Source organism: Peromyscus maniculatus, chromosome 20 (genome assembly GCF_049852395.1).
Source record: "Peromyscus maniculatus bairdii isolate BWxNUB_F1_BW_parent chromosome 20, HU_Pman_BW_mat_3.1, whole genome shotgun sequence".
Lineage (NCBI taxonomy): Eukaryota > Metazoa > Chordata > Mammalia > Rodentia > Cricetidae > Peromyscus > Peromyscus maniculatus.
The window spans coordinates 61,128,596-61,153,691 of record NC_134871.1 but is presented as its reverse complement, the minus strand read 5'-3'; the positions used below and the strand labels follow the sequence as shown (position 1 = coordinate 61,153,691).

Genomic DNA, 25,096 nt, shown 5'->3' with positions numbered 1-25,096 from the left:
GGGTAGACACAAGAGGATGTGATGGGGCTCAATGACTGCCAGCCTAGTGGAAAAAGTAAGCTTGGAGCTCAGTGAGATATCCTGCCTCCTAGACATAAGGGAAAGTGCAACAGAAGAGGAGGATACCCGATGTCCTCTGACCTTGGAAACACACCCATGCATACAACATACATGCATGCACACACATACACACATGCACACATACAAGAAATTTCACAATTAATTCCCTTTGAACGTGAGAATAAAAACGGTAAACAATGTTGACTTTTCAGTTAAAACTCAACTACTGTTTCTTTTTTCTTTAATGTATGTTGGCTGTATACCTGTAGCAGACTCAACATTGAGTGTTGGATAAGGATAAGCACTCAATTTTGGAATTTTCCAGGGTCCAGGAAGAACAAATCAGGAAAATGAATAGTCACACATATACATAACAGTAAACATGTGTACAGGAAGCAGAGGAAGGAAGCACAAAGGTATGGCCAACAATTTTTCCATTTCTCTATACTTTCTTATAGAATTTTAAATTCGGCTTTAAATATTGGGAACACACCCTAAATTATTTGACATTCAACAATTTTGAATATAGTTCATCTGGATTTCATATTTGGAGGTAAGCTGGCATCAGTTTTTTAAGTCATTTGTTTTTGTTTTTAGCAGTAATGGGGACTGATCCCAAGGTCTCATGCTTCATGCATTGTAGGCAAGCACACATCATTGAGCTATACCTATGGTTAGGAATAGTTCTTTTATGAGAAAGAAATGAGGATGACATGAAATCATGAGTTTTCAGGAATAAAGTTAAGCAAAAAGTCATACTTGCAAGGATAAACATTAAGAAAATATTTGTGGGAAAAAATCTAAGATTTTCAATTCTACTACTTTTTAGCTTGGAAAGAAAAAGAATGAACTTTAGGTGCTAAAAGTAAATTATAAATTCAACATATCAAAAATCAATTTCGCAGTGTACAATCTAAGTCTTGATATAAACATTAACTCTTTATTTGAATATTATTTTAAGTTTAACTCATTCTGTGATGCAAATTATTTTTATTAATTACTTTAATAACTGACTCAAAGAATGGCTGAGTGAAGATGCCTGCTGCCAAGCCTGACGACCTGAGTTTAAAAACCTGAAGTCACATGGGGGAGAGAGAGAACTGAGGACTCCAGCAAGGAGTCCCCTGACCTCCATACATGCACGGTGGCATGCTCACCCCATAAATTAATTAAATATGTCAACTAAATTTTGAAAAGAAGACACAAAGTTGGGGAGGTAGGGAGACGGAGGCAGATCTGGAAGGATTTGGGGGAGAAGTAAGATGAATGTGCTCAAAATACAGTGGGTGAGAGTCTCCCTGAAGAACTGATACAATATTATATTAAAATATGTTAGTAAAGGGGAACGTACATTTTAACTACCCACATACAAGGTAATGGATGTTCCATGTCATCATTGCCTCACATTATGTGTTTGGGAAGGATCGAGCAAAATACTCTTTACATAAGCAACATAGTACTGTGATGGTGATTTTTGTGTTGCATTTCCAGGATTTCTTCTTGTTTAAAGATACCTAATGGGCTGGGGATGTGGTTTCATGGAATGAGCATGCTCAGTAAGCATGAGGTCTTTTGGTTCAAATCTTGGCCACAGAAGGAAATAATTTAAATGAATTATACTTTGACTCTTTTCACTCAAAGCTTTAGACAGATCATATTAATTTTAAAAAGCCCCTTCAATACACTGGAAAGAAAGAAGTCAAATTATTCTTACGTGCAGATGACAAAATCCTATACGAAAAGAATCCCACAAGCTCCACCGGAAACATCTTACAACAGATAAACACCTTTCTCTAAAATATCACCACACAAGGTCAGCAGCTTTTCAGAGGACCACAGACTTGACAAGAAAGAAACCCACAAAAGTGTCTCCATCACGGTAGCTTCAAGGAAATGAAATACCTAAGAAAACCCCCCTGAGAAGGGGAAAGAGTTTTACAAGGAAGATTTTAAAACGCTGGGTCAAGAGGTTAAAAGACAATCCTATAAGACGGAAAGCTTCCTGTGCTCCCACGTAGGCAGGAGTAATATTAGAAAAATGAAAATATTGCGTATAACAATTGACAAACAAATAAAGAAAACTCATTTTGGAAAACTCACAATGGAGTTTTATTCAACCATGAAGAAGAAGGAAATTATATTGTTTACATTAATATAGGATAGGATCATAAGCGAGGGGACATTTATGGGAGGAATTGGGCCAGGCAGAGGGGATGGGGCACTGAAGGGTATGGGGGTTAAATATGGGCCAAGTTACAGATGTATTAAAATGCTATCATGAAGTCTGTCACTTTGTTCACGAAAAAAAAAAAAAACTGCAAAAATGAGTAAAAATTTTAAAAGTCCCTTAAATAACTTTTGACCAAATTGAATTGTATTAAATATGTTATCTATAACCACTATAATCATATATCTCACTTTCCAATTTTAAAAGTTATATCAAGTGAATTATCAAAATAGTAGTTTTTTCAAACCACTATAAAATTAAGAACTATTGACTAATCATGGTCCAGATAATTTACCTAGATTTTCTTGATTTTTCTACCTGTAAGGCTGGCATCATTACCTTTAAAAAGGTTAGGAAAATGACACAACCACAAAAACCTAGTGGATGTCAGGGTATGGACCACGCCTCCAGCGTGAGCATTATCTCACTGTAGGAGTCCATGTGACCGAGTTCTCCAGTTTACCCAGGGAAGCACGAGGCACGGTTTCCTGAGTCACTGCTGTAACTGTGGCCCATTTTGTCCATTTTCCCCGAATGAGCTAAAGCAGGTTTTAGTGTGAGTTCTCAGTGTTCATTGCCCCTGTGTAGATGTGAGCCATCGCGAACCTTCATTTAAAACTGATACCTTCACTATCCAAATCATCACTGTGACCAAACACACTGTCCATGGAAGAGTCGGGAACGAAGGTCCATTCACCAAACTTCGCCAGGGCATCTTCAGGAAAGTTGCCATCACTGCCTGAGGTCGCTCCTTCTTGGAGAGTGTTCTTCATCTGATATCGGAATACTTTTCTTGCTAGGAGAGATCCTGTGTCTAAAAATAAACGAACCGGTAACTTAGAACTTATAATTCAATAATTATAAAACGTAAGCGTGCCTTATCCAAGCTCCTTAGACACATCTCGTGCTTTTAAAGATTGTTTGTCCTTCCAGAATCATTGTGCTGCTGCAATAATGGTGTATATTGTGCAGGGGACATGGCACTCTTCTCTGTATCGTTCCAATTTTAACCTATGTGCTGCTGCTCTATGAAGCTTGGGTATAAATGGCCACCCTCAGTCATCAATCAGGGAAGGGTCAGGACTGGGAAGCCAGAGAGAGACCTGTGCAATGCTTCTTGCAAACTCACTAAGCTCTCTAAGGACCAATCAGCTCACCTGGAAAATGCAGACGGCAGCTCCAGCATAGGGTTATAGGAAAAACGAAATAACATGATGCCTATGAAAGCTTACCAAAACACAGAAGATGCTAAAAAATAAATAAATACAATTTGTTCAGTCACTCACATGATGGAATTTTAAAATTAGCACTTGTGCTGGCTAATTTTATGCCAACTTGACAGGAGGTAAGAGTCATCTGAGAGGAGGGGACCTCAGCTGAGAAACTGCCTCATTAGATTGGGCTGGAGACAAGTCCATAGAGCATTTTCTTAATTAGTGATTTATATGGGAGGGCCCAGCCTATTGTGAGTGGTGCTATCCCTGGGCTGGTGGCCCTGGGTTCTATAAGAAAGCAGACTGAGCAAGCCATGGAGAGCAAGTCACTCAGTAAGCAGCACTCCTCCGTGGCCTCTATCAGCTTTTGCCTCTGGGTTCCTGCCCTGACAGGCTTCAATAAAAACAAACGCTTTTCTTCCCTTGTTGCTTTTGATTAATTTCATCACAGCAATACTAACACTAATACTCCTCTCTGTTTTTCATTATATCTTATATTTATCCTATACGAAGAGGAAATGTGCTGGCAGTCACCACTGGTCTACAGAAACTCGAGATTTCTTCAACTATTACTTTCATGGCTCACATAATAAATATAATACATGATACAGACAATAAGAACCTGAGAAATATTTTAAAGTTATGAATCCAAAGTTTTCCTTTAGACAAATTACCAATGAAATTATGATTTTTATCTTCCAGTCAAATGACATTAACCTTTTTTTAAATTACATCAAAACTTGCCAATGTCAGATGTTCACACAGAACTAAAGAAATACTAAATCTCCATCCAGGGTCACGATCCCACACCATCAGAAACCAGGAAACAAAGATGGGCAAGGTGGTTCACATCTATAATCCAAGAGCTCAGAGGGCAAAGGCAGGTTTGCTATAAGTTCAATTCTAACCTGCTCTACTTCGAGAGTTCTCTGTTAGCCAGGGCTACATAGAGAGGCCCTGAACAGAAGTGATTTAGAGATTTTGGGGGGGTGGAGAGAAACAAGGAAAGGAGGGGAGGAGAAGAGAAGGGAGGAGGTGGGGAATGGAAAGGAGAGGAAAGGCATCATTTGTAGAACTATTATCTTTTCTTTTTTTTTTTTTTTTTTTTGGTTTTTCGAGACAGGGTTTCTCTGTGTAGCTTTGTGCCTTTCCTGGGACTCACTTGGTAGTCCAGGCTGGCCTCGAACTCACAGAGATCCACCTGGCTCTGCCTCCCGAGTGCTGGGATTAAAGGCGTTCGCTACCACTGCCCAGCTATAGAACTATTTTCTGATACAGTGTTTTATTTTCACATATGTGTGATTAGCACAACTCACTAGAATTTTTGGCAATCAAAACACTATTATACTGCACAGTTTTTAATCCTTTCTTGACCAGGTTTATACTATTCTGCTCAGGCTGGCCACACAGTCCCCTGCCTGAGCCTCTCTGGTGCATTTTCCTCAACACATAAATTTGCTGCATGCTTTTCCTATGTGACTGCAAAGGATTCCACTGGGTGATATTTCCATGATTCTTCTGAGTGTTTCTGTTTTCCCCCTAATCTTTTATTATTAATGGATCCTTAAGTATAAAGAATCTATATCCTGTATCAAATAACACATTGCAAATAAAAAACATATGTTCCCCATACAAATGAAAGATATATATATATATATTAGATTGAAAAATTCAAAAGTATATATATGAATTGAAAGCATCAACAGATAATACAGAATGTCCTCAGAAAAAACAATTTTAATGACTGTTGATATGTGAAATGCTTGCTATAACATGTATTTTCAATATCATTTGCTACCAACTCATCATTGCAAATTCATAAATAGCCAGTGATCATATATTATATCCAGAGCAGTAACATAAACAATAAGATTCCAGCAATGGACAAAACTAACATTGACTTCATCATGCTTATAATCTACTAAAAAGATTGTAAAAAGAATACATATAATTATCTACCATGATGAGTGAATACATGCACAGTAGTAAATCAGTGGGATAGTGTTTGCCCTTCATGAACTAAGTCCTGCAATCAAAACAAATACTATTAATTATACTTAAAATGAGAGTTACACAAAATATTCTATTGATACTTACTTGTTTGTTTCCTTAAATTAGATGACTTATCAGGAAATAAAGGACCAAGCCAAGAAGGATCAATTTTCCTTATGCAAAATCCTCCAAGGCAAATGCTGTTGTTGGCCAGGTCGAGGGCAAGCCTCCTCAGGAGCAAGCTGATGACCTGGCTGTCGCCCTTTTGGATGCTTACTGTGAGCGCTTTCCGTACATCTTGTTCACGACATCCACCGTTAAGCAACAGTTCCACCAATTTTGGACTGCTCTCTTTCTCACATACCTAGTTTTAAAAAAAAAAAAAATGAAGAGGAAGTGCACATAAAACTTGCATTTCTTCTCTTTGGCCAGACAGAAAAATGGAGCTTGCTATGATCATTCTTTATACTTCAAATTTAGGTTGAAGTGATATGAAATAAGGCAAAACATATTCTTGCAATAGACATGGGGAAATAAAATGTAATTATTGCCACAGATATAAATCAATAATCCGGCAGCTGCCAGGCAGTGGTTTGAAAAGACCTCATCATCTTTCCCATTCCATCATGGTCTGCATAATGTTGCTCACCATGTCTGACCATGTAGTTTCTTGGCCATTATTAGCCTTTCGTATTTTTCTCTGCCATCATTAAATTCCCAAAAAAGAATAGCACTGGTAATTTCATCTTTTGTCTGAATAGTTTTTGGTTATGCAACCTCTTTGTAAATGAATAAATACATTTTGTATTAGCATAAAATAAAGTCCATTTGGTAAATATATTCACAGTGTCAATTATTTGTTATTCAGGAAATCTGTCCATAATGCCAATTATTTGCTAGTTAAATGAAACATCTGAGAACTAGGATAAATTCTCCAAATGGAATACAGAATTCATGGGTGTACAGACAAATTTTTTTGATTTTTTTATCTACTTATTTTGTTTACTATTGTTGTTGCTGTATGTTGTTAGCATGGTGACTTTATCAAGGCAGGGCGTTTCCACCAAGTTATAGCCCCAGACCCTAAGGTCTCGTTTCAAAAAGAGGAGATAAAAATAAGTTCATAAAGTCCAAAAGAATGTGAGACGTGGAATAAAACAATGGATTTTGCAGAGAAAGGCTAGATCTGTTGAACAAAGAGCAGGAAGCCCTCTATGGGGAATATTGAGAGTAGTGCCAGGGCGCTTTTCATCATGCTGTTTTCCTAGCAAGAACTAGGAAATTGAGCTTCTTTTCAGATCTTTGGCATATCCAAATAACATTTACACAAATGATCTGCATCCCAAAGACACACATTAGGAGCATATAGAACTATTGGCAATAATCCTGATAACAGAAGATCTGTTTTCCATATGGCTTACTTAAAAGAATTTTCACTAAATGTAAATAATTTAATTACTTGGTTTTAATGCATAAACACAAAGATATTTGAAAATGAGTTTGAAGTTCTGTTTCTTTCCATACAGATTACTACATGAACCAACAAACTTTCATATGACAAATATACTTAAGTCTAAAGTGGAAAATTAAACAAAGTAAGGCTTAAAATTCAGTTATTGGAAAACTAGTAATAAGTATTTCCAGGGCCCCCAACATGCTTCAGTGGTAAGGGTACATGCTCCCAAGCCTGAGGACTTCAGTTTCATCCCACAACCTGTAGTACCAAAGGAAGGAGAGAAACTCCTCATGTTGTCCTCTGACTTCTACTCATGGACCATGGTACAGGTGGACAGACAGACAGACACACAGACAGACAGACAGACACACACACACACATATACACACACAACACACACACATACACACAATAAATATTACTTTTAAATACAGCACCAACTATTTAATAATATACATTAAATGGCACTATAATCATTTTGTTAAAAATAATAGACTTCTAGAACTAGACAATACTCTCTGGGTGTTATTGTAAGTTTCAAATTGTATTTAACTAAGAAAAATTGGGAAAATAGCTGATGCACTTTTGTGAAGATGTGCTGCACTCATACCTATTGCATAGATGCTTATCCCATGTTGAAATATTCCCTCCTGGTGGGAGAAAGGAGGCTCATGGGACTCAAGAAGCTTCCCAGACTTGGAAGACCCAGGGAACTGAGAAACTCAGGACGTTGCAAAGGGCCTCTCCCTGTGCTAAGTTGTCCCCAACAGTGGACAATTTCTGGGACAAGAAGACTCTCTACTGGAGCTTCCTTTATGTTGGGCAAAGAGCTCTAGGGATGCAACTTTCATGAGTCATTGCCCATGCTGAGGTGAGTATTCCCACAATGCAGCTGTCTTGGATTCATTTATCCTTCTATAAATAACTCCAGTAAACTCATTGGTTTAGCAGCTAGACTCAGATGGAAATGTTCCTTGGTCAGCTGGCATGGACCACATGCCGACCATTGCTGGGTGACAAATTTCCAGCATTTCAACATTGTAGACCATACTTCTCCAGCATCTTTTTACTTTCATTTTTAATGATTCTCAATATGAATGCTTTTCCCTTTGGGAAATTCTGTGAGGACTTTGGTAAAGTATAAAAATATGTATAATATTAGCCTCTCGGAAAAAAAACAATTCTTTGGAAAAAAAAAATCCCTGCTACCATGAAGCCAGGAATTCTGTTGTGCCCTCCTAATTTCACCAAGAACAGGAAAGCTAGAAATTTAGTAGATACACCTGATTGCAAGGATGAAATGCCTACAATTCAGATCCAGAGCCTGAGGCCATTAAGGGCAAGAGATCAATTAATAAATACAGAGAAATCAGAATGGTACAATATAATGGAAAAAGAGTAAGATATCAGGACCTTCCCTTTTGGGAGGGTTATGAGAGGAACAGGCCCATATGGTAAGACTAAGAAATTGTAGTATAGTGTCTGTTCCCCAGAAGTCCTTTTCCCAAGGTCAGGCATTTGAATAAGGGTCTTCATTCCCTTGGGAACTAGAGGAAAGTTCCTGCTTGATAAAGCAGTCATTCTTAACTTTAGCCAGGGAAATTTGTGGCTCTTCTGTTAACATATGACTGGTGCCTATTGTCAAGGTCAATGCTAGATTCCACAACTCCTGGTCTCAAGCCACACCCCAGTTCACATGCCCCTTGTCTCCCATTTAATCCTATGTGTAACTATACAGTATAAAAGGTGTAATCTTTTTTCAATCAAAGGCTTCTGGCAGCCATCTTGCTTTACTCTCATATTGTATCCATCTCCTCATTCTCCCTCCCCTGCAGTCAAGGCTTCCATTCTGTAAGTCATGACTGATCAGGATGTTCTATGACACCACCTGTCCTGGACTGTAGCTCTTCCTCCAAGGTGAACTCATTCTGTTGTATTAGATGTCTGTCACCTTCAATGGGTCTACTTCTGCTTTTTGACATTCTAAAACCTTCCTTTTGATCTTCTGTTCTCTTACATGTTACGACTAAAGAATTTACTGCTTATGAACTAGCCAATCACACTGTCTCTCTTTTAAATTCCTTTGCCCTGGCTAGCTGCTTGTTTCCACTCAAGGCTAGGACTATATACAACCAGCACTAGCCCATGAATGTACATTGAGAAAGACCTACTTACTGGACAGTACACAAAATCAACCTGTTAGAATTCTGCCCTCACTCCAGCTACATGACAGCACATCGCAGTTCAGGAGTTAAGCAAAGGGCCTTACATCTTATATTGTGAGACCAAAATGAGCCATCTTAGAAATAAGACCAAAATGCTTTCACCCTAAAACTAAGGCCTAAGATTTCTCCTTTTAGGAATAGGCCATTAGTTACTGAAACCAGTCAGTTCAGATTCCAGAAACAAGGAAGTGTAAAAGTACAGAGTCACAAGATAGTCACGAGGTAATGCCTGCCAGACTATGGAATGTCCTCTCCCTGGTTTCCAGGGTAACTGACCATAGAAATGCCCCCACCTGAGGGCAACCAATGAGAAATGGTGGCGGGCAACCACTCCCTTAGAAGTAATTTCTAGAAGTCCCTAGAAGCGAGCCAATCAGAATTGTATCCATACTAGCACCCCTAAATGATGTAACCTTGTGACTTTTCCCTTTAAAAACTGAGCTTGCAGACAGGTGGGCGCTTCCTCCAGCCTCCACTGTGTTGGATGTATTGGACGAAGTCCCTGCCTAGGCTTGTACTGCTTTTGGATATCCAGGATTAAACCTTGCTTTTGCATTCCGGCATGCTCGTCTTTGGTGGTCTCTCTGGGGGTCACGATCTGGGCACAACAATATCATCAGTGTGCGCTGGCAACTATGTACACATGGCGTTTGGTCACACAATCTACACCTTAAAGAGCCGTGACTCAGACCCCCCCCCCCTTCTCTCTCTCTCTCTCTCTCTCTCTCTCTCTCTCTCTCTCTCTCTCTCTCTCTCTGTGTGTGTGTGTGTGTGTGTGTGTGTGTGTGTGTGTGTGTGTGTGTGTGTCTGCTCTCTTTCTGCTCTGTCTCTTCCCTACCATCTTTCCCTCTGCTCTCTGCATGTGTTCCTTCCCAGGTCTAGTTCTCTAGTACCCCACCCCCCTCCTCCTCGCAATAAAGCTCTCTGTAACAACATAGTCATGGCCATGGCTTGTGACTTTTCCATGTGGTAACCAGTGCCGCTTATCATTCATTTCACAACCTCCCTGTTGGTCTTCTCATCTGTGGCTGTTGGCCAGGGGGTTGAAGAAAGGAATAACACCTCAAACAGTAACTTAAAGAGTGGTCCATTTGCCAACCGACCACAAACAAAAATGTATTGAAAAATCAAATGGGCTCTCAACCACAGTGAAAAACATGTCCTCTAATCTCTGCCAATCTATTTTTCTAGGAGTCTCCAAAGATAATCATTCATTGTGACTAACCTTAATGACATCCATAATAACCCTGTTAAAGCTGTATTTGCTCCCTAATTAAATCCTTATGATTTAAACAAATTAAGAAAAGCCCAGTAAAATATCAAAAATGTCCTGCATAGAGAAGATACAACAAAAACATGAGTCATCTAGACACTCCTGAGTCTGATGGCGATGGCTGTGTTTTTAGTTTTTCTATTGACTGCAGCACCCCTGTTTCTTTTCATTTTTTCCAGAATTCAACATCTCTAATTTTAAATGGTTCTACAAGTGAACAGTGCCCTCCAGATATGTTGATTCAAATACCACCTTCTGACCAAATCTAACCTGAGTACTCTGCATGATGTAGGGGTCTGTAACCTCCTAATCCATTGACACCCTGTTACAGCAGGAAGACAAAATGATTTTGATGCTTATTAATGAGAGGACCAGCTAAATATCATGACAGGCCCCTAGTAACTTAGTTAAGAACTGGGCTTCAGTTCCTGCATATGCTAGGCCTGGGCCAAACCCCTCCACCTACACAGGCAATAACCAAATAAGGACAAAGCCTGGGACTTGTCCAGACTTGCCCAAGAATGGAAAAGTTATAGCCTTAGGCCACCCCTTTAGCCCTAACCAATTAGAAACATACTTATATGACTGCCACTTGTGTAAGCCAATCCTAGGTAGAATGATCATACTGCTTTTAGAATTCCTTCAGCTGTGCTTAAAAGGAACTTACATATCCCTCTTGGAGTTGTCAACATTTTGTACAGGTGAGCAGCCCCACATGCATGTGGTATAATAAACGTTTTTTGCTGATTGCATCATGACTGGTGGTCTTTTGGGGACTTCTTGCAGACCCTAACAATGAATCTACAGGTCTCCCATCTCATTTTTTTGTAAAATCATTAATTTAATTCTTTACATAAACAAAAAGACTATAGAGAGTTTAGAATCCAGACCTGACTACTGCTGCAAAGAGCTGACAGACACATCCAACTCACTCTCTTCAACGTTTCTGCAAAGAACTGTCAGCTGGGATTCCAGCCACTACTTCTTCCTGCCCCATCCCCAGCTGCAAGTGATCTTGGGGGATACTAGGATAGGTAGGAAGTAGGAAGGTTTACCAAAAAGGGGACTTAATGATGAGCTTTGTCATCTATGATGGGGTAGGACTCTACAGATAGAGTAGTTTGGGGACCATCTGCAGTCTTTGAGTAGCCCTTCACATAGCCTTGGTAAATAAGCCCACTAACCTCATTGGCTTGCCAAGTTGGACTTTGATGGAATTGTACTTTGATCTGTCTTTGATGCCCTATCTAGGGAAAGTAGTTTATATATATATATAATTTTTTATTTATTTATTTATTTATTTATTTATTTTTTTATTTTTTTTTTATTTTTTTTTTTTTTTTTTTTTTTTGGTTTTTCGAGACAGGGTTTCTCTGTGTAGCTTTGCGCCTTTTCCTGGAACTCACTTGGTAGTCCAGGCTGGCCTCGAACTCACGGAGATCCGCCTGCCTCTGCCTCCCTAGTGCTGGGATTAAAGGTGTGTGCCACCACCGCCCGGCTGGGAAAGTAGATATTTATCATATCTTCCCATGAAAAGTTAACACAACAGCAAAGACACAGAGAGAAAATGGTTCAAGTAGTAGATATATGTGTTGTGTGGAGGACAGTTGGAGAACAAAGTCTGTAAAAATGCAAAGCAAGAGGCATATTTAGAGTTAATTACACCCCAACAAGAAGATAAACAACTAAATGAGGCATTATACTGAAAACACCCACAGCATTAGGTTAGCTTTGACATTTCCCCTGAAGACACATTAACCTGCCCAGGAGAGAGGTGAAAAGGTCCTCATCATCAGTGATCAGTAGAATAAATCAATCAGAAGCACAGTGGGAAGTCATCTTGCCTGGTAAGAATGGTTATCAAAAGGATACAAACTAAAAATGCTATCAAGTATACGGAAAAAGAGGAACACTTATAAACTGTTTGTGAGAATGTAAGTTAGTACAACCCTTGTGGGAAACAGTATGTAAGTGCCAAAAAATAAAAAAAAATAAAATAAAATAAAAAAAAAAAAACTAAATGTAGGACCCAGATGTGATGGCAAGTGCTTTTAAACCACCAAAGGAGGTAGAAGCAGGCAGATCTCTATATTTGAGCTCACCTGGGTCCTTATAGCAAATTCTAGGCCAGCCAGGCCTATATAGTAAGACACTTTCACAAAACAACAACAAATAAAAAACAACCCTAAAACATAAAATTAGAACTACCATATAATTCAGCAAACTCATTACTGAATATATGTCCAAAGGAGATGAAACGTTGAAAAAACAATTATACTCCCATGTTCATCACTATCCATTATAATCAAGATATAAAGTCCATCCAGGGACCCATTAAGGAGTGAGTGGATGAAAAGAATGATGTATATACAAAATGGAACACTATTCAGCCTCAATTACCAAAAATCTTATCACTGAATCATAATGGGGATGAAACCAAGGACCAACGAATGAGTGGAATCAGGCAAGCAAAGACAGAAAAGAACACATCTTGTCACTCATACCTAGGACACAGTTGATTTAATAGAGCTGAGAAAAGGAACAGTGCTTACCAGAGGCTTGTAGGGCAGGGGAAGTGATGGGAAACTGCCAGTCACAGTCACATAAACCCCATCACCATGGGATTATGAATTTTAAATGTCCAGAATACATACATACATAGAGACAGAAAGTAAGCAAGTGAATTCCTGGAGCCAAAGAGAGAAATAGACAAATGTCCACGGGGGCAAGAAATGAGAACTGGGGCTACTGCTAATGGAATTTAAGTGTGGGATGATGAAAGAGTTCTAGCGTTGACTCTGGCAATACCAGTACAACTCTACACAAACACGAGTACATAGAGCTGTAACTTCCTTTTAGAGGTGAGTTCTCACGGTGGCACTATGCTATTCTAGCTGACTTCAGCCTAATCAATGATCCTCCTGTCTCAGCCTTTCACAGTTGAATTATATACTTTAAACCCACGAATGGTATGATATGTGAATTACATTTCAATAAATCTGTTTTATGTGGTTGTCTTTTTTTGTTTGCTTGTTTTGTTTTGTGAAAGAACAAGGTGGAAGAGGAGGAGGAAGAGTTATAAAAGGGGAGGGTCAAGTAACAGAGATAAACAAGAGTGAGGCCTGGAATATTTACCTGATAAATTAAAGACGTGGCCCCCTTCGTTTGATTGGCATCAGCTCCCAACAGAAGCAAACACTCAACCATGATGCTGTTGTTCTGATCACAGGCTCTCTCCAGCATTGTGCTTTTTAACTCCTCATCCACAGCCAGTTTTGCAAAGCATTTGCAGCACAGATTGAGAAACTAGAAAGAATGGAAGCAAGGATTAGAGGCAGTTGGGGGGATAACATTTAGCCCATAGGCATGGATACACTATACCTGCTCATCCTTTTGTTCCATGACGCTGGAAGACATCTGGTGGAATATTACCAAATCAAAAGAGTAGTGCAGTAGCAGCTTGGAGAAAGAGACTGACAATTCAAGTATTGCCAAGATTGTCTGTAATCCCTGAAAGAGGAGCAAAACTGATCACAGTAAGTAATATGAGCGATTATAAGTAAAATTAACTCAATGATATACAACAGTTTATATCTGGTATTTAATGCCTCCATTGCTCCTTCAACTAAGCAGAGAAAACTTGGGTTTGTACCTGGCAGCTGTAAACCTTGAAAATATTGTAAATGCCCCACTCTCTTGCTACTAAGAAATACATTCAGAACAAAGAGAACAAACGCTAGCTGGCAAACCATCCTCAAGCAAAGCAAGGAAAACACATCCCCTTCTAATCTGTCCATTAAAGATGCCTTTCTGAAGCCACACCCACAGGAGGAAAGCTAGCTGTTGCTCAGGATGAGAATAGCCAGTGGCACGTGGATCCAGCCATCTTTATTTCAGGAGCGCACATTAGTTATCTCAACTCCAGCACCTCTCCAGCCTTTTTGTGGTGGCTCTAGACTTCTACTTAGATATTTTCATTGGTTAACTTGGGGTGGTCAATTTTGTCCTTTAAGTCTTCAATGACTTTAAGTATTAAATGACAAAATTGAATGGGATTCATTAAAGATGCAAACTTGATTACCAAAAATCCAAAACCAAGACAGAAGGTTTGAACTCTTCATTGGGCTAACATTTACAAAACAAATGAAGCATTTAATTTTGTTGGGGATAGCAGTCTCACTACTTTACGAGTCTCAAACTCCTAGGCTAAAGCAATTTTCCCTCCTCAGCTTCCAGAATAGCTAGATCTATGTGTACTTACACATCCAATAACAGTTTATTTTTGATTCCCTGTTGAATCAACCTTACACCATCTTACAGTCTTCATAAAGATGATTAGTATATATTTGCTTTATAGCTTGGTGGAAATGATTTCAAATCTCTATTTTAGGAAAATACAGTCAAGAAGCAAAATCCCTAGAGGCAAAGCAGCTCATGATAAGTCACAGAGGATGGCCATTTCTATGATAATAATAACTTGCATTTGTCCAAAATCTAAGTAAAAACAACAACAAAAAAAAACCCTCTGCTACTTCAATTTCTTTAACGTTTTATGGGAAGGACAGAAGGCAAGCAGATGCACTGATTTTCCAGATCTAATAATGAACACTGGATCTTTATAGTCAATGCAATTATCTGCGCCTTCTAGAATTAAAATACTGCAACATGATCGATAGTTTTAATTAACTAGAATATGCTATTGGTGTACAGTGAGAGGCACAAGTGTACTGGTGGGGGACCCGTGTAAGCTCCTGCTTCCCTAGACTATACTCACTGTAGTTTGCAATTCAGCAACATCCTTAAAGCGCTGCAAACTGGAAACCAGAATTTTTGCCAGGAGGTGGCCTGTCCGTATGCAGAAATTCTTCTTTGTAATCAAGCATCCTGTCAGGTGTAAACCCAGGCATTGAATTTCTAGAATAAAAGAGAAGGGTAACAGCGGCAATTCTTAAAGCCTTAAAACTGGAGGAAAGAAATTAAAGACAGGTAGCTAATAACTAATGTTCCCAGGTTTCATCTGTACCGACCTTGGTCGTCTGGATACATCTGCAAAGTGTGAAGCGTGGAGTCAACTGCCCCATGCAGGGACAACATCTCTAAGGCATCAGGAAGATGTGTCAGAGAAGATAGCACTTTCAATCCACATTTCTGAATCCCAGGATTCCCAATGAACTACAATCAAAAGGAGTTCAAGAATAGTTGTTGTCATAAATGAGGTTTTAATGCACGTCCCAGTTAAAACCGGCTACAGACTGGTAAAACATAATTCAAAGTCCTGGGATGCAGCTTAGATAATAAGTGATTGCCTACCATGAAAAGCCCTAGATTTGATCCCCAGTATAACATCAAAAAACTGGACATGGTACTACACATCTGTAAACCCAGAACTTGGGAGATGGAGGCAGGAGGGCCAGAAATTCAAGGTCATCCTCAGTTACCTAGTGTGAAGCCAGTCTGGGATACATGAGCCCCAGCCTCAAGAACAAAACATAAATGATGTGGTCAGATATAAATTACTCTCCTCATTTTTGCCTTCTATATCACCGATGACGTGTATGCATCAAGAGTAAGCCTTTTAACCTTCAAGTGCTTGTTGTGTGTCACGTATTGTACTAACTACACATATTCCACAATAATCAATTAAATCCATGCTGACAGCATGGTCAAACATGCATTGGAGAAACGATAGCGTCTTCAGTCCACGCTGCTGGAAAACTCGCTTTAGATATGCGTAAGATAGAAAGTTGGTAGTTGTGTCTCATCCTCTGGACAGTGGACCACTTCCAGCAGAGGCTGAGTTCACCTGGGTTAGAACCATTCAGCCCTACAGACTGCACATGACACAAATGAAACCAAACCAGCAAGCAATATTTTGTTGCAAAGCCATATACACTTAACCAGATTTCAGCACTGTCTCTCGCCACAGGAAGCTCTAAGTGAGATTGACTCCAAGTGTCTCCTGGGTTTTATTTCGTTTCTTCCCTTCAAAGTGTGTCAAGCAATAGTTTTGTCAAACTTCAAAGATGTGTCGTTAAGCTTAAATCACACAGCTCATGTATCAGGCTTACGCCTGGAATATTAATGTGTCTGCCTTAGAGACCTAGATTTTAATCACCACATTTTTTTTCTTTAATCAGAATTTCCTCCAGTAATTTGAGATTTATGGACATCCTGATGGAATCTAGTTCTTCTTCAAGGACAAGCTACTCTTTGAGAAGAAAGAGGCAGCATACAAGCTGATAATCGCATCCCTCCACCCCCTTTTTCAATGCCAGCAGTATATCTCACCCTGGCCATCTCTAGCTCTCCCTACCTGGACACTGCTCTTCCACCTTTACAATAGCACGACCATTCAACTTCCATGGTTTCTTTCAAAGACTACCACAGTGTCTTTCTTGGGACTTAATTTCACACAGATACGTCATGCAAACACTTATTTCATGGTATCTCTATCCCCAAATTTAATTTCCCCCGCCACTGCTACAGGTCAACACTGAGATAGCTTCAAGTCAGATCACAAGCTCTGATGCAGCCTGCATGGCCACAGCCTCCAGCCTTCATTTGTCTGTAACCAGTCTATAGGTTTTCACCCTTTCATCCACAGTCTCTCGGTTGTCTATAGTTACCATTTTGTTCCCCACAGGGAGTGGGGACCTAACCGGCTTCTCTTTGTGCCTTGTCCTCCATCCCTAGCTGCTCAGCTTGTCATCATTTCCTGTATCATTTACGCAAAACACTTTTGCCCTCCCCTTATTGAGAATTTTGTTTTTCGACACCAGTAGCACCTCATTCTCTGTGTCTGAGTAGGAATACTGCATTATCTTTGCAGGCAATCGGAGACGTGTTACATTCTGTGAATGTGAAGACCAAAAAGAATGGAATGATATCAAAGATATCAACTCCAACACCGTAAGGAGTTATTGCAGAAATACAAATGTGGTCTCGCCATGTGAAGGTAGAGATGCGTGGTGTTGTCTCGGTGTCCTGCTCTCTAACACAACCTCCATGACACAGTGATATTAGGATCATAAAGAACTCTGTCCATGCAATCAACATGGACTGACATGCCAAACCAGGCCCAGATACTCATCAGAAAGGAAACATGAACTAAGGCGAGGAAAAGTTTCCTTTTCCTTCACTTCTAACTTTATTAACAGGAAAGTCTACACCCACTGCCTCCACATTCTTGCTACCCTTTAATTTTATATAATCAGACTTCTCTCTTAACTACTCTGAATTAAAAGCATTCAAAGACAAAAGTTCCCTAACAACTTAATTGCTGCCTTCCCACTCCCTGATTTCCAAGGACACAGTGCTCTACACCATGCTCAAACTCTAAAGTCATTCATTTGTCCATCTTCTGTATCTCTTCCTGCAACTCTAAACTGCACAAAATGCCTTTCTAAAAACTCCATTCACAAGTGGGATCGGCACATTAACACAGCTGAATTGTACAAAAGCAACCACCACACTGGAAGGACAAAAAGCTGCAGGCCCTTGCCTCGAAGAATTTCTCATATACCTGAGGAATATTAGGAGCAGGAGAGGTGGTCTTCCCCCAAGGAAGAGCACACCAATCGGTTATCCAAACCAAATGATCTGCCCTGAAAACATACATACAAGTCACATCATACAGACTGAGCAGGCTATATTTAAGAACATCTATAATATATGCATGTAATAACAATTGATGAAAAAAAGAGGCCATGATTTGGAACAGACCAAGGAGTATGTGAGAAGATTTAGAAGGAAAAAAAGAAGGGGAAATTACATGTTTCTAATATAACCTCAAAAATAAAAGAAATAATTTAAAATTATTTATATTACATAAAAAACTTTACATAAAAAGTAATTAGTAAAAAAATGAAAAAATAATTTTGTGTATACTAACATTTAATTATCACGAGTCTTATTGTGTAGACACACTACAGCTCTACACATCAGTGAAACAAAATGAGATGTACAGTTTTGAGCAGATAACGCAGAAACATGTTTAAACTCAGGCTGCAAGCCCGTATTTCTCCTTCCTTAACACAGGCATCTTATGATCACATGTCCAAAGCCCAAAGCTCAGCGTCTTCTCAAAATACAAAAGAAGGGTTGCCCTGTTGAACTTGCTGTTTGGCTAACTGTGCCATCAATCTTGCTTGACAGGCAAAGCCAGCTTCCTGAGTGTGCCCCAATTATTAGAAGGGACCCCGCCTTGGTTTCACATTCTGCTGACCTTGTCTTGAAATGCTTAATAATTTTCAAACCAGCAAAGCTGTAATTTCATTTGATATTGAACTCTATGAACCATGTATTCAGTTCTGCTTCTAAACTGAAAAATGCATCATAAGCCAGGTATAAAATGACTCCCCTTATGCTTAATATCTTTTTAAAAATTATTATAGTATTTATTTGTATGCATGTGAATGTATGAATACATTTGTGTGTATGTATGGATATACCCCTCCCACATGGAAGTCAGAGCACCATTTGTGGGAGTAAATTCTCTCCTTCAACCATCTCTGACCCAGGAACTGAACTAAGTCCATCCTACACTTGGTGACAGGTGCCTTTACTATCTTAGACATCTTGTCAGCCTTCATGTTTAATATCTCCACTCCTACATAATTTTTAGACAGTTATTGGTCCTTACAGTGTTGACTTCCCTTAAGCTCTAACCTTTACAGACCCAGCTTAGCAAGTTGACTAACAACTTGCAACAGGAAATCTGTGATTGTCCTCACAACAACAGAATTGTCAATGTGTGATCACAAGGGACAGTGTCTAAAGTATCTAATAACTAAAAAATAGGAGCATGTTATTTTGAACATTCAAGTAAATTTGAAAAAGATATATGTGTGTGTGATTACTATATATCAGATATATATGATATATATATGATTACCATATATCATATCTGTACAATATTTACAAGCCCACAGTGGGCTTTCTTTCACTTTCCTACTACTTCATCTTGAAAACAGTATTTACTGTGTTACCATTCAAATGTGGATCATGATTAACTTATTAGTTCCTACTTAGCAAATGTTTTCCAAGAGTAAACTTTGGAGGTATCATTGGAAGGATGTCCACATGGATTAATTAGAAACACCCTCTTCCCTACACTCTACAACCTTCAAGTCTTTTTAGAGAATTTGCAAGTCACTGGTATGGCTTCATTACAGAGTTAGCCAGTCAGCTCAAGCTGAAGATGCCTAGACTGGACTCTTCTCACTATGAGTGAAGCAGACTCCACAGGCAAATGAAAGCAATCCCCTGGCCATGTGTGGTTTGGGTTTTGTTTCTCATTCTCCATATTCTCTTGTAGTTCTCATCTTCACTCTTGATAGAAAAAGATCCATGTAAAGATTTGTGACCCCATCCAAACAGGGAGAGAGCAGGTGATAAATAGAGTGTTCCTCTCCTCTCGTGATTCTCTTAAACAGCAAAATGTGATGACAGAAGAGATCCAACATTATATGGTTCCTATAGAGAGAGGTAAACTGATGAAACAAAACCTATGTTCATAAATATATAAGTCAAGAAAACTTCCCAGGGGGGAAAAAAAGACTTGGTATTTGGCTAGCTGGTATCAGAACTAGCATCAAGATATGCCTCAACAACATGACTGGGCATCAAAGGAAAGAATATTTCTGGCAACCAAGAGAAACTGTTAATGTAAAAATAAGGAAAAAAAGATGTAAGCTTGTCTCAGAATTCTCTACCAAGATACTCAACACTAGAACAATGCCTGCAGACATTCAGTCAAAGAAAAGAAGCCCTCCATGTTTCACAGTCAACTAAATTGGTCTTTTCAAGAGTTCAAACACCAGGCTGGAGAAATGGCTCTCAGTGGTTAAGAGGACCAGAGTCCAGTTCCCAGCACCACTAGGCTTCAGGTGGCTCAGTCCAGCTGTGGGGGATCTGACACCCTCTTCTGGCCTTCTATGTCCTGCACACAGGTGTAGACACACGTGAATATACATAAGTAAAAAATAAATGCGCTATATAAATTTTAAGAGCTCACATATAAAGGTACACAAAAATTCAAAACATCAAAATATAGGAAACATAACTTTAAGTTCTGTGAAAAGATGAATAGAAAAGCTAGCAAAAGAGACTTGATGCAAACTGAAGGAATAAAATGAAATCAAGCTTAGAAATCATGGGGCTAAAGCTGAATGGAAATGCTATATCTTCTGTCAATGTAAAATTATTTCCCAAAAGTCAATGGGGAAACAGGTAGAGAGATAGAGATGTGACTACTCTTGTCCCTCAGTCTCTATATCGAGAGGTCAAACTGCATTTAAAATCTGGTGGTGATAATGTTGACCTTCAGTGAGTTCATCCTGTGCCAGGTGCCAATGTAACAGCCTACATGACAAGCTGTTCACTAGAGCTGCACGCTGTCTAATACGCTGGAGGGGTTAACTGGAGCATGGGCAGTGGAGTTGGGTGCAGACCAGAAAGAAAGTCTTGCATAGCAAAGGAACAAGAGCAAAAAAAATTTGTATAATCTACAATAATTGAGTGATGGAAGGGAGAAGACCCAAGGAACAAGGTAAATGCCGCCGATTCCATCAAAACATAAATGAAAGAAAAACTGATACCTGGAGAATACTGTCATGTTCTTGAAAAATGTATAATTTTGACCTATCAGTCATTAGAAATGCCACCTGCTGCCTTTTAACCTCTACACAGAATGACCTAATTTGGAATCAGTATAATTTATTTGTTTGTAATCTATAGATGGCCATTGTATTATCAGGACAGATTAAGTTAAACTGCGGTAAAACTCCTCACATTTCATAGGCTGAAAAACAATAGGCTTAATTCTTGCTGACAAGACACATGTGTTTCCAGCAAGAAGGGTCTCCGCTCACCAACAGCACTTGAGTACTGCTACAAACAGAACCATCACTGGCAAACACTGCAGATCAGAGCACCTGGTAGTATGTTCTGGAAGATGGCTTACTCCCTGTCAACTGGGAGTAAAAATAACCTCTGTCTTCAACTCCTTCTTAAAATTAATCAATACTCAGAACCACTATCTTACAAAATGTCAATCCAAGGTCTCCATATGCTGAAGTTACAAGCACCAGCCATGCCACACAGGCTGACCATCAGGCAAAACTTTAGCTCACTGGCATGTTTTCCTATTATAAATAATGTAACAACAAACATTATTATTATTATTATTATTTTTGGTTTTTAGAGACAGGGTTTCTCTGTATAGCTTTGGTGCCTGTCCTAGATCTTGCTCTGTAGACCAGGCTGGCCTCAAACTCACAGAGATCTGCTTGGCTCCACCTCCCGAGTGCTGGGATTAAAGGTGTACGCCACTGCCGCCCAGCAACAACAAACATTCTTATCTAAAATCTTCATGTACATGCCCAAGTACATCTATATTATAATTTCTTAAAGTGGAATCATTGACCAGGAAATATGTCCATTTTTATTGTGATTGATATTGCCAATTTTTGTTTGCTTTTATTGTCTCACTCTGTAGCAACTCTTTGTAACCCAGGCTGGCCTTGAACTTGTGGCAGTCCTCCAGCCTCAGCCTCCCAAGAGCTGATATTACAGGCATGAGACACCACAGCTAGTTGCTAAATTTCCTGGAAATATTCTTTTTCTTTTTTGAATCTACATCATGATTATAATCTATAACTGTGATTATAATTGAGAACTTTTACATGTGTACACAGATCAATTTCATTCTTTTACCTTTACATTCTATCCAGGTACTATGAATTTTGGCCCAAAGAACAAATATTCAGCTTCTGTGTTTTCCCCAAATGGCGGGGCATTAACTATAGTAACAGAAATCTCTGTGTGAATTATCTTTCCCTCAGTGTTGAGGAATATCATGTACCAGCTGCATATTTTTGCTTGTGTCTAATTCCTGAGCCAGCATCATATGAAACTAACCACACTTGCTCCAGTGACAATGTCACACCAGTGTGAGTACTAACATCTTACAAAACATTTGATTGTCCCGTTGGAATTAGGCCAAATGACTTATCCCTCCTTGTCAGCTCTCTTGCAAGTCTCCATACAAATTGACTGTTTCATGTAAATCTTACACTTGCTTACCTAGTTTAAGAAACTGCTACTATAATTTTTATAAAAGCTTTCTAAATGCAGCTCAACATTGCTTTTAAAGTCTTCCATGAAGATCTACCTTCTTGTGTGTTCAACTCTTCTGCCTCCGAGTTTCACTTTTCTGCAAACCTTTTAATGTCACTTATGTGTAATTCCCTTTTGTGAGTTCTCTTTGTCCACCTTTTATTTAATACATATCTTAAATCTTTTTTTTTTTTTTTTTTTTTTTTTAATACTTATAAACTGTATGGCCGTGGCAGGCTTCTTGCTAACTGTACTTTTATCTTAAATTAACCCATTTTTATAAATCTATACCTTGCCACGTGGCTGGTGGCTTACCGTCGTCTTTATATGCTGCTTCTGCTGGCGGGGGCTGCAGTGTCTCTCCTCCTTCTTCCTGTTTCCCCAATTCTCCTTTCTCTTAAATATTTTCAAATACACATGTGTTTTCCAATTTTAATTATATATGTCTATATATCATGATTACATATTACATATCTTAAATCTTAAACTGTCAATGTTTTGCTCTAAGATTTTGCAAATCAGAAAGTCTTGACCTGGAACCATTTCATCAGAAGAATGGCCTTTACTTCACCTATGTGTCTCTGCAGACACATACATGTAGACACACTAGCATATTGGGAGTCTACTTTGTTCCCCAGAAATAACAATAGACAAACAGGAACCTATAGAATAGATGACCGAGCATTGTGATCTGTGAACAGCTCTCAAGACCCAGTACAAGCAGAAGGCCAATTATCCACAAAAAGGTTACCTTCAGCTTGAATTATAATGTTCTGTTTTATATATCAAAGCCTTGGCTCACTTTAATAAATACTGTTCTTAGCCAGGTATGGCAGTGAACACCTTTAATCCCAGCACTCAGGAGGCAGAGACAGGCAGATTTCTGTGAGTTCTAGACCAGCCTGGCCTATGAAGCAAGTTCCAGAACAGCTAAGGCTGTTGCACAGAGAAACCCTGACTCAAAAAACCAGACAGACAGATAGATAGATAGATAGATAGATAGATAGATAGATAGATAGATAGATAGATAGATAAATGATAGATAGACTGATATTTTTCTTAGTCTTTGCTTTGATAATAATGATTGACTCTCAGGTCATACTTAATTGATAGCTCTGTTGAGGTCACACTAATGATAATTCATCTTAGGACAGCCATGAAAATGTGCACAGGCATCTGAGAAGGTGGCCATGTTCTGTCTAGTGTGTCTCTGCTAGCTGAATCTTTTACAATAGGACTATAAAGGAAAGATGGCCCACCAGAGAGAAAAGGGCAGCCCAAGGCCTGACATCTAGACCTGGCTCTTGATGGTTGACCTTCTGGTTGAACAAACTCAGGTAGAAGCTTGCATTAGTTAGCTGTGTACTTACCTTTCTCTTAGTACAAAACTCTTCACCCCAACATTCCTATCATCGCCCTGAGTTCTAACTACATGAATTCTAACTATCACTGGAAGCAAAGGAAAGGAAAAGAAAACTCAAAGCTCCACCTCCAGGTCCCCAAATTTAATTGTCTACTTAATGGTATAAAGACAAAAAACCCATGTTTAACATACCCTGTTCAGAGCTGCTAGAACCAGCTTGTGGATGTCTGTCCTGAGATACTGTCTTTTGAGCATGTTTAGTTTGCATTGAGAGTCATCCCTGGATTCTTCTGGTATTCCTAAATTCAAGAACAAACAAGTGATGTGTTTACTGACATGTATTTACATATATAAAGTGTGACCTAAAAGTAATCACTTTTAAAAGCATCAGTCATCATCTGACTACTAACTAGCTAGCTATTCTGCTTCAGGGTCAAGCCATAGTCACTCTAAGAGAAAGTACAGGGAGACAGCACAGAGGTTAAGAGGACTTTCCACTTTTCCAGAGGACCCAGACTCAGTTCGCCAGTCCCAAGTCAGGCAGCTCACAACTGCTTGCCTCTCCTGGTGTCCACAGGCATTGTGTGTATATGGAACACTTTTTAAAAACTTGGGGACAGAAGCATACACATACATTTTGTTAAAGAAAACCTTTAACAAAAAAGAAAAAAGTATGTATTCAAAGTATATGTTTTGGACTAAAAGATTATTGTTGCTTTAATGAACAGGCATGGTTCTAAATGGCATTTGCTACTCTTTAAAAGTCCATCCACCTTCAATGGAATAAAATGTGAGCACTGAAAACTACAAAAAGAATTTGTTAAGTTGGGCATGGTGGCACATGTGTTTAATCCCAGCACATGGGAGGCAGAAGCAGTCAATCACCATGAATTCGAAGCTAGTGTGGTCTATATAGTGAGTACCAGGACAGTTAGGGCTACATAGTGAGACTCTGTCCCAAAAAACTAAAGTGTGTGTGGGAGACTGCAGATTGTTGCTGGTTCATTTCACTAAATCTACAAAATTCAAAAGTTAATAATAAAATTTTAAGTAAAATTATGTCTTAACTCTCAGTGATGAATGGAAAATGATGATTCAATTCAAAACATGTAGATGGTTCACTGCTTTTATTCAAAATACCATATTCAAAAACTAAAATTACTATGCCC

General features: G+C 39.0%; 1 protein-coding gene across 2 annotated transcripts in view; it reads right to left on the bottom strand.

The window, feature by feature from the left end:
• Positions 1-25,096, bottom strand: part of Lrrk2 (leucine rich repeat kinase 2) — a 145,927-nt gene that overhangs the window by 83,235 nt on the left and 37,596 nt on the right. For both annotated transcript variants that reach the window (XM_076556638.1, XM_042264518.2), the window contains exons 14-20: positions 24,120-24,226; positions 15,475-15,619; positions 15,222-15,361; positions 13,829-13,957; positions 13,583-13,753; positions 5,599-5,857; positions 2,913-3,101 (exon numbers count right to left, since the gene is read on the bottom strand). In XM_076556638.1, the coding sequence (XP_076412753.1) occupies positions 2,913-3,101; positions 5,599-5,857; positions 13,583-13,753; positions 13,829-13,957; positions 15,222-15,361; positions 15,475-15,619; positions 24,120-24,226 (1,140 nt within the window). The remainder of the gene's footprint in view (positions 1-2,912; positions 3,102-5,598; positions 5,858-13,582; positions 13,754-13,828; positions 13,958-15,221; positions 15,362-15,474; positions 15,620-24,119; positions 24,227-25,096) is intronic.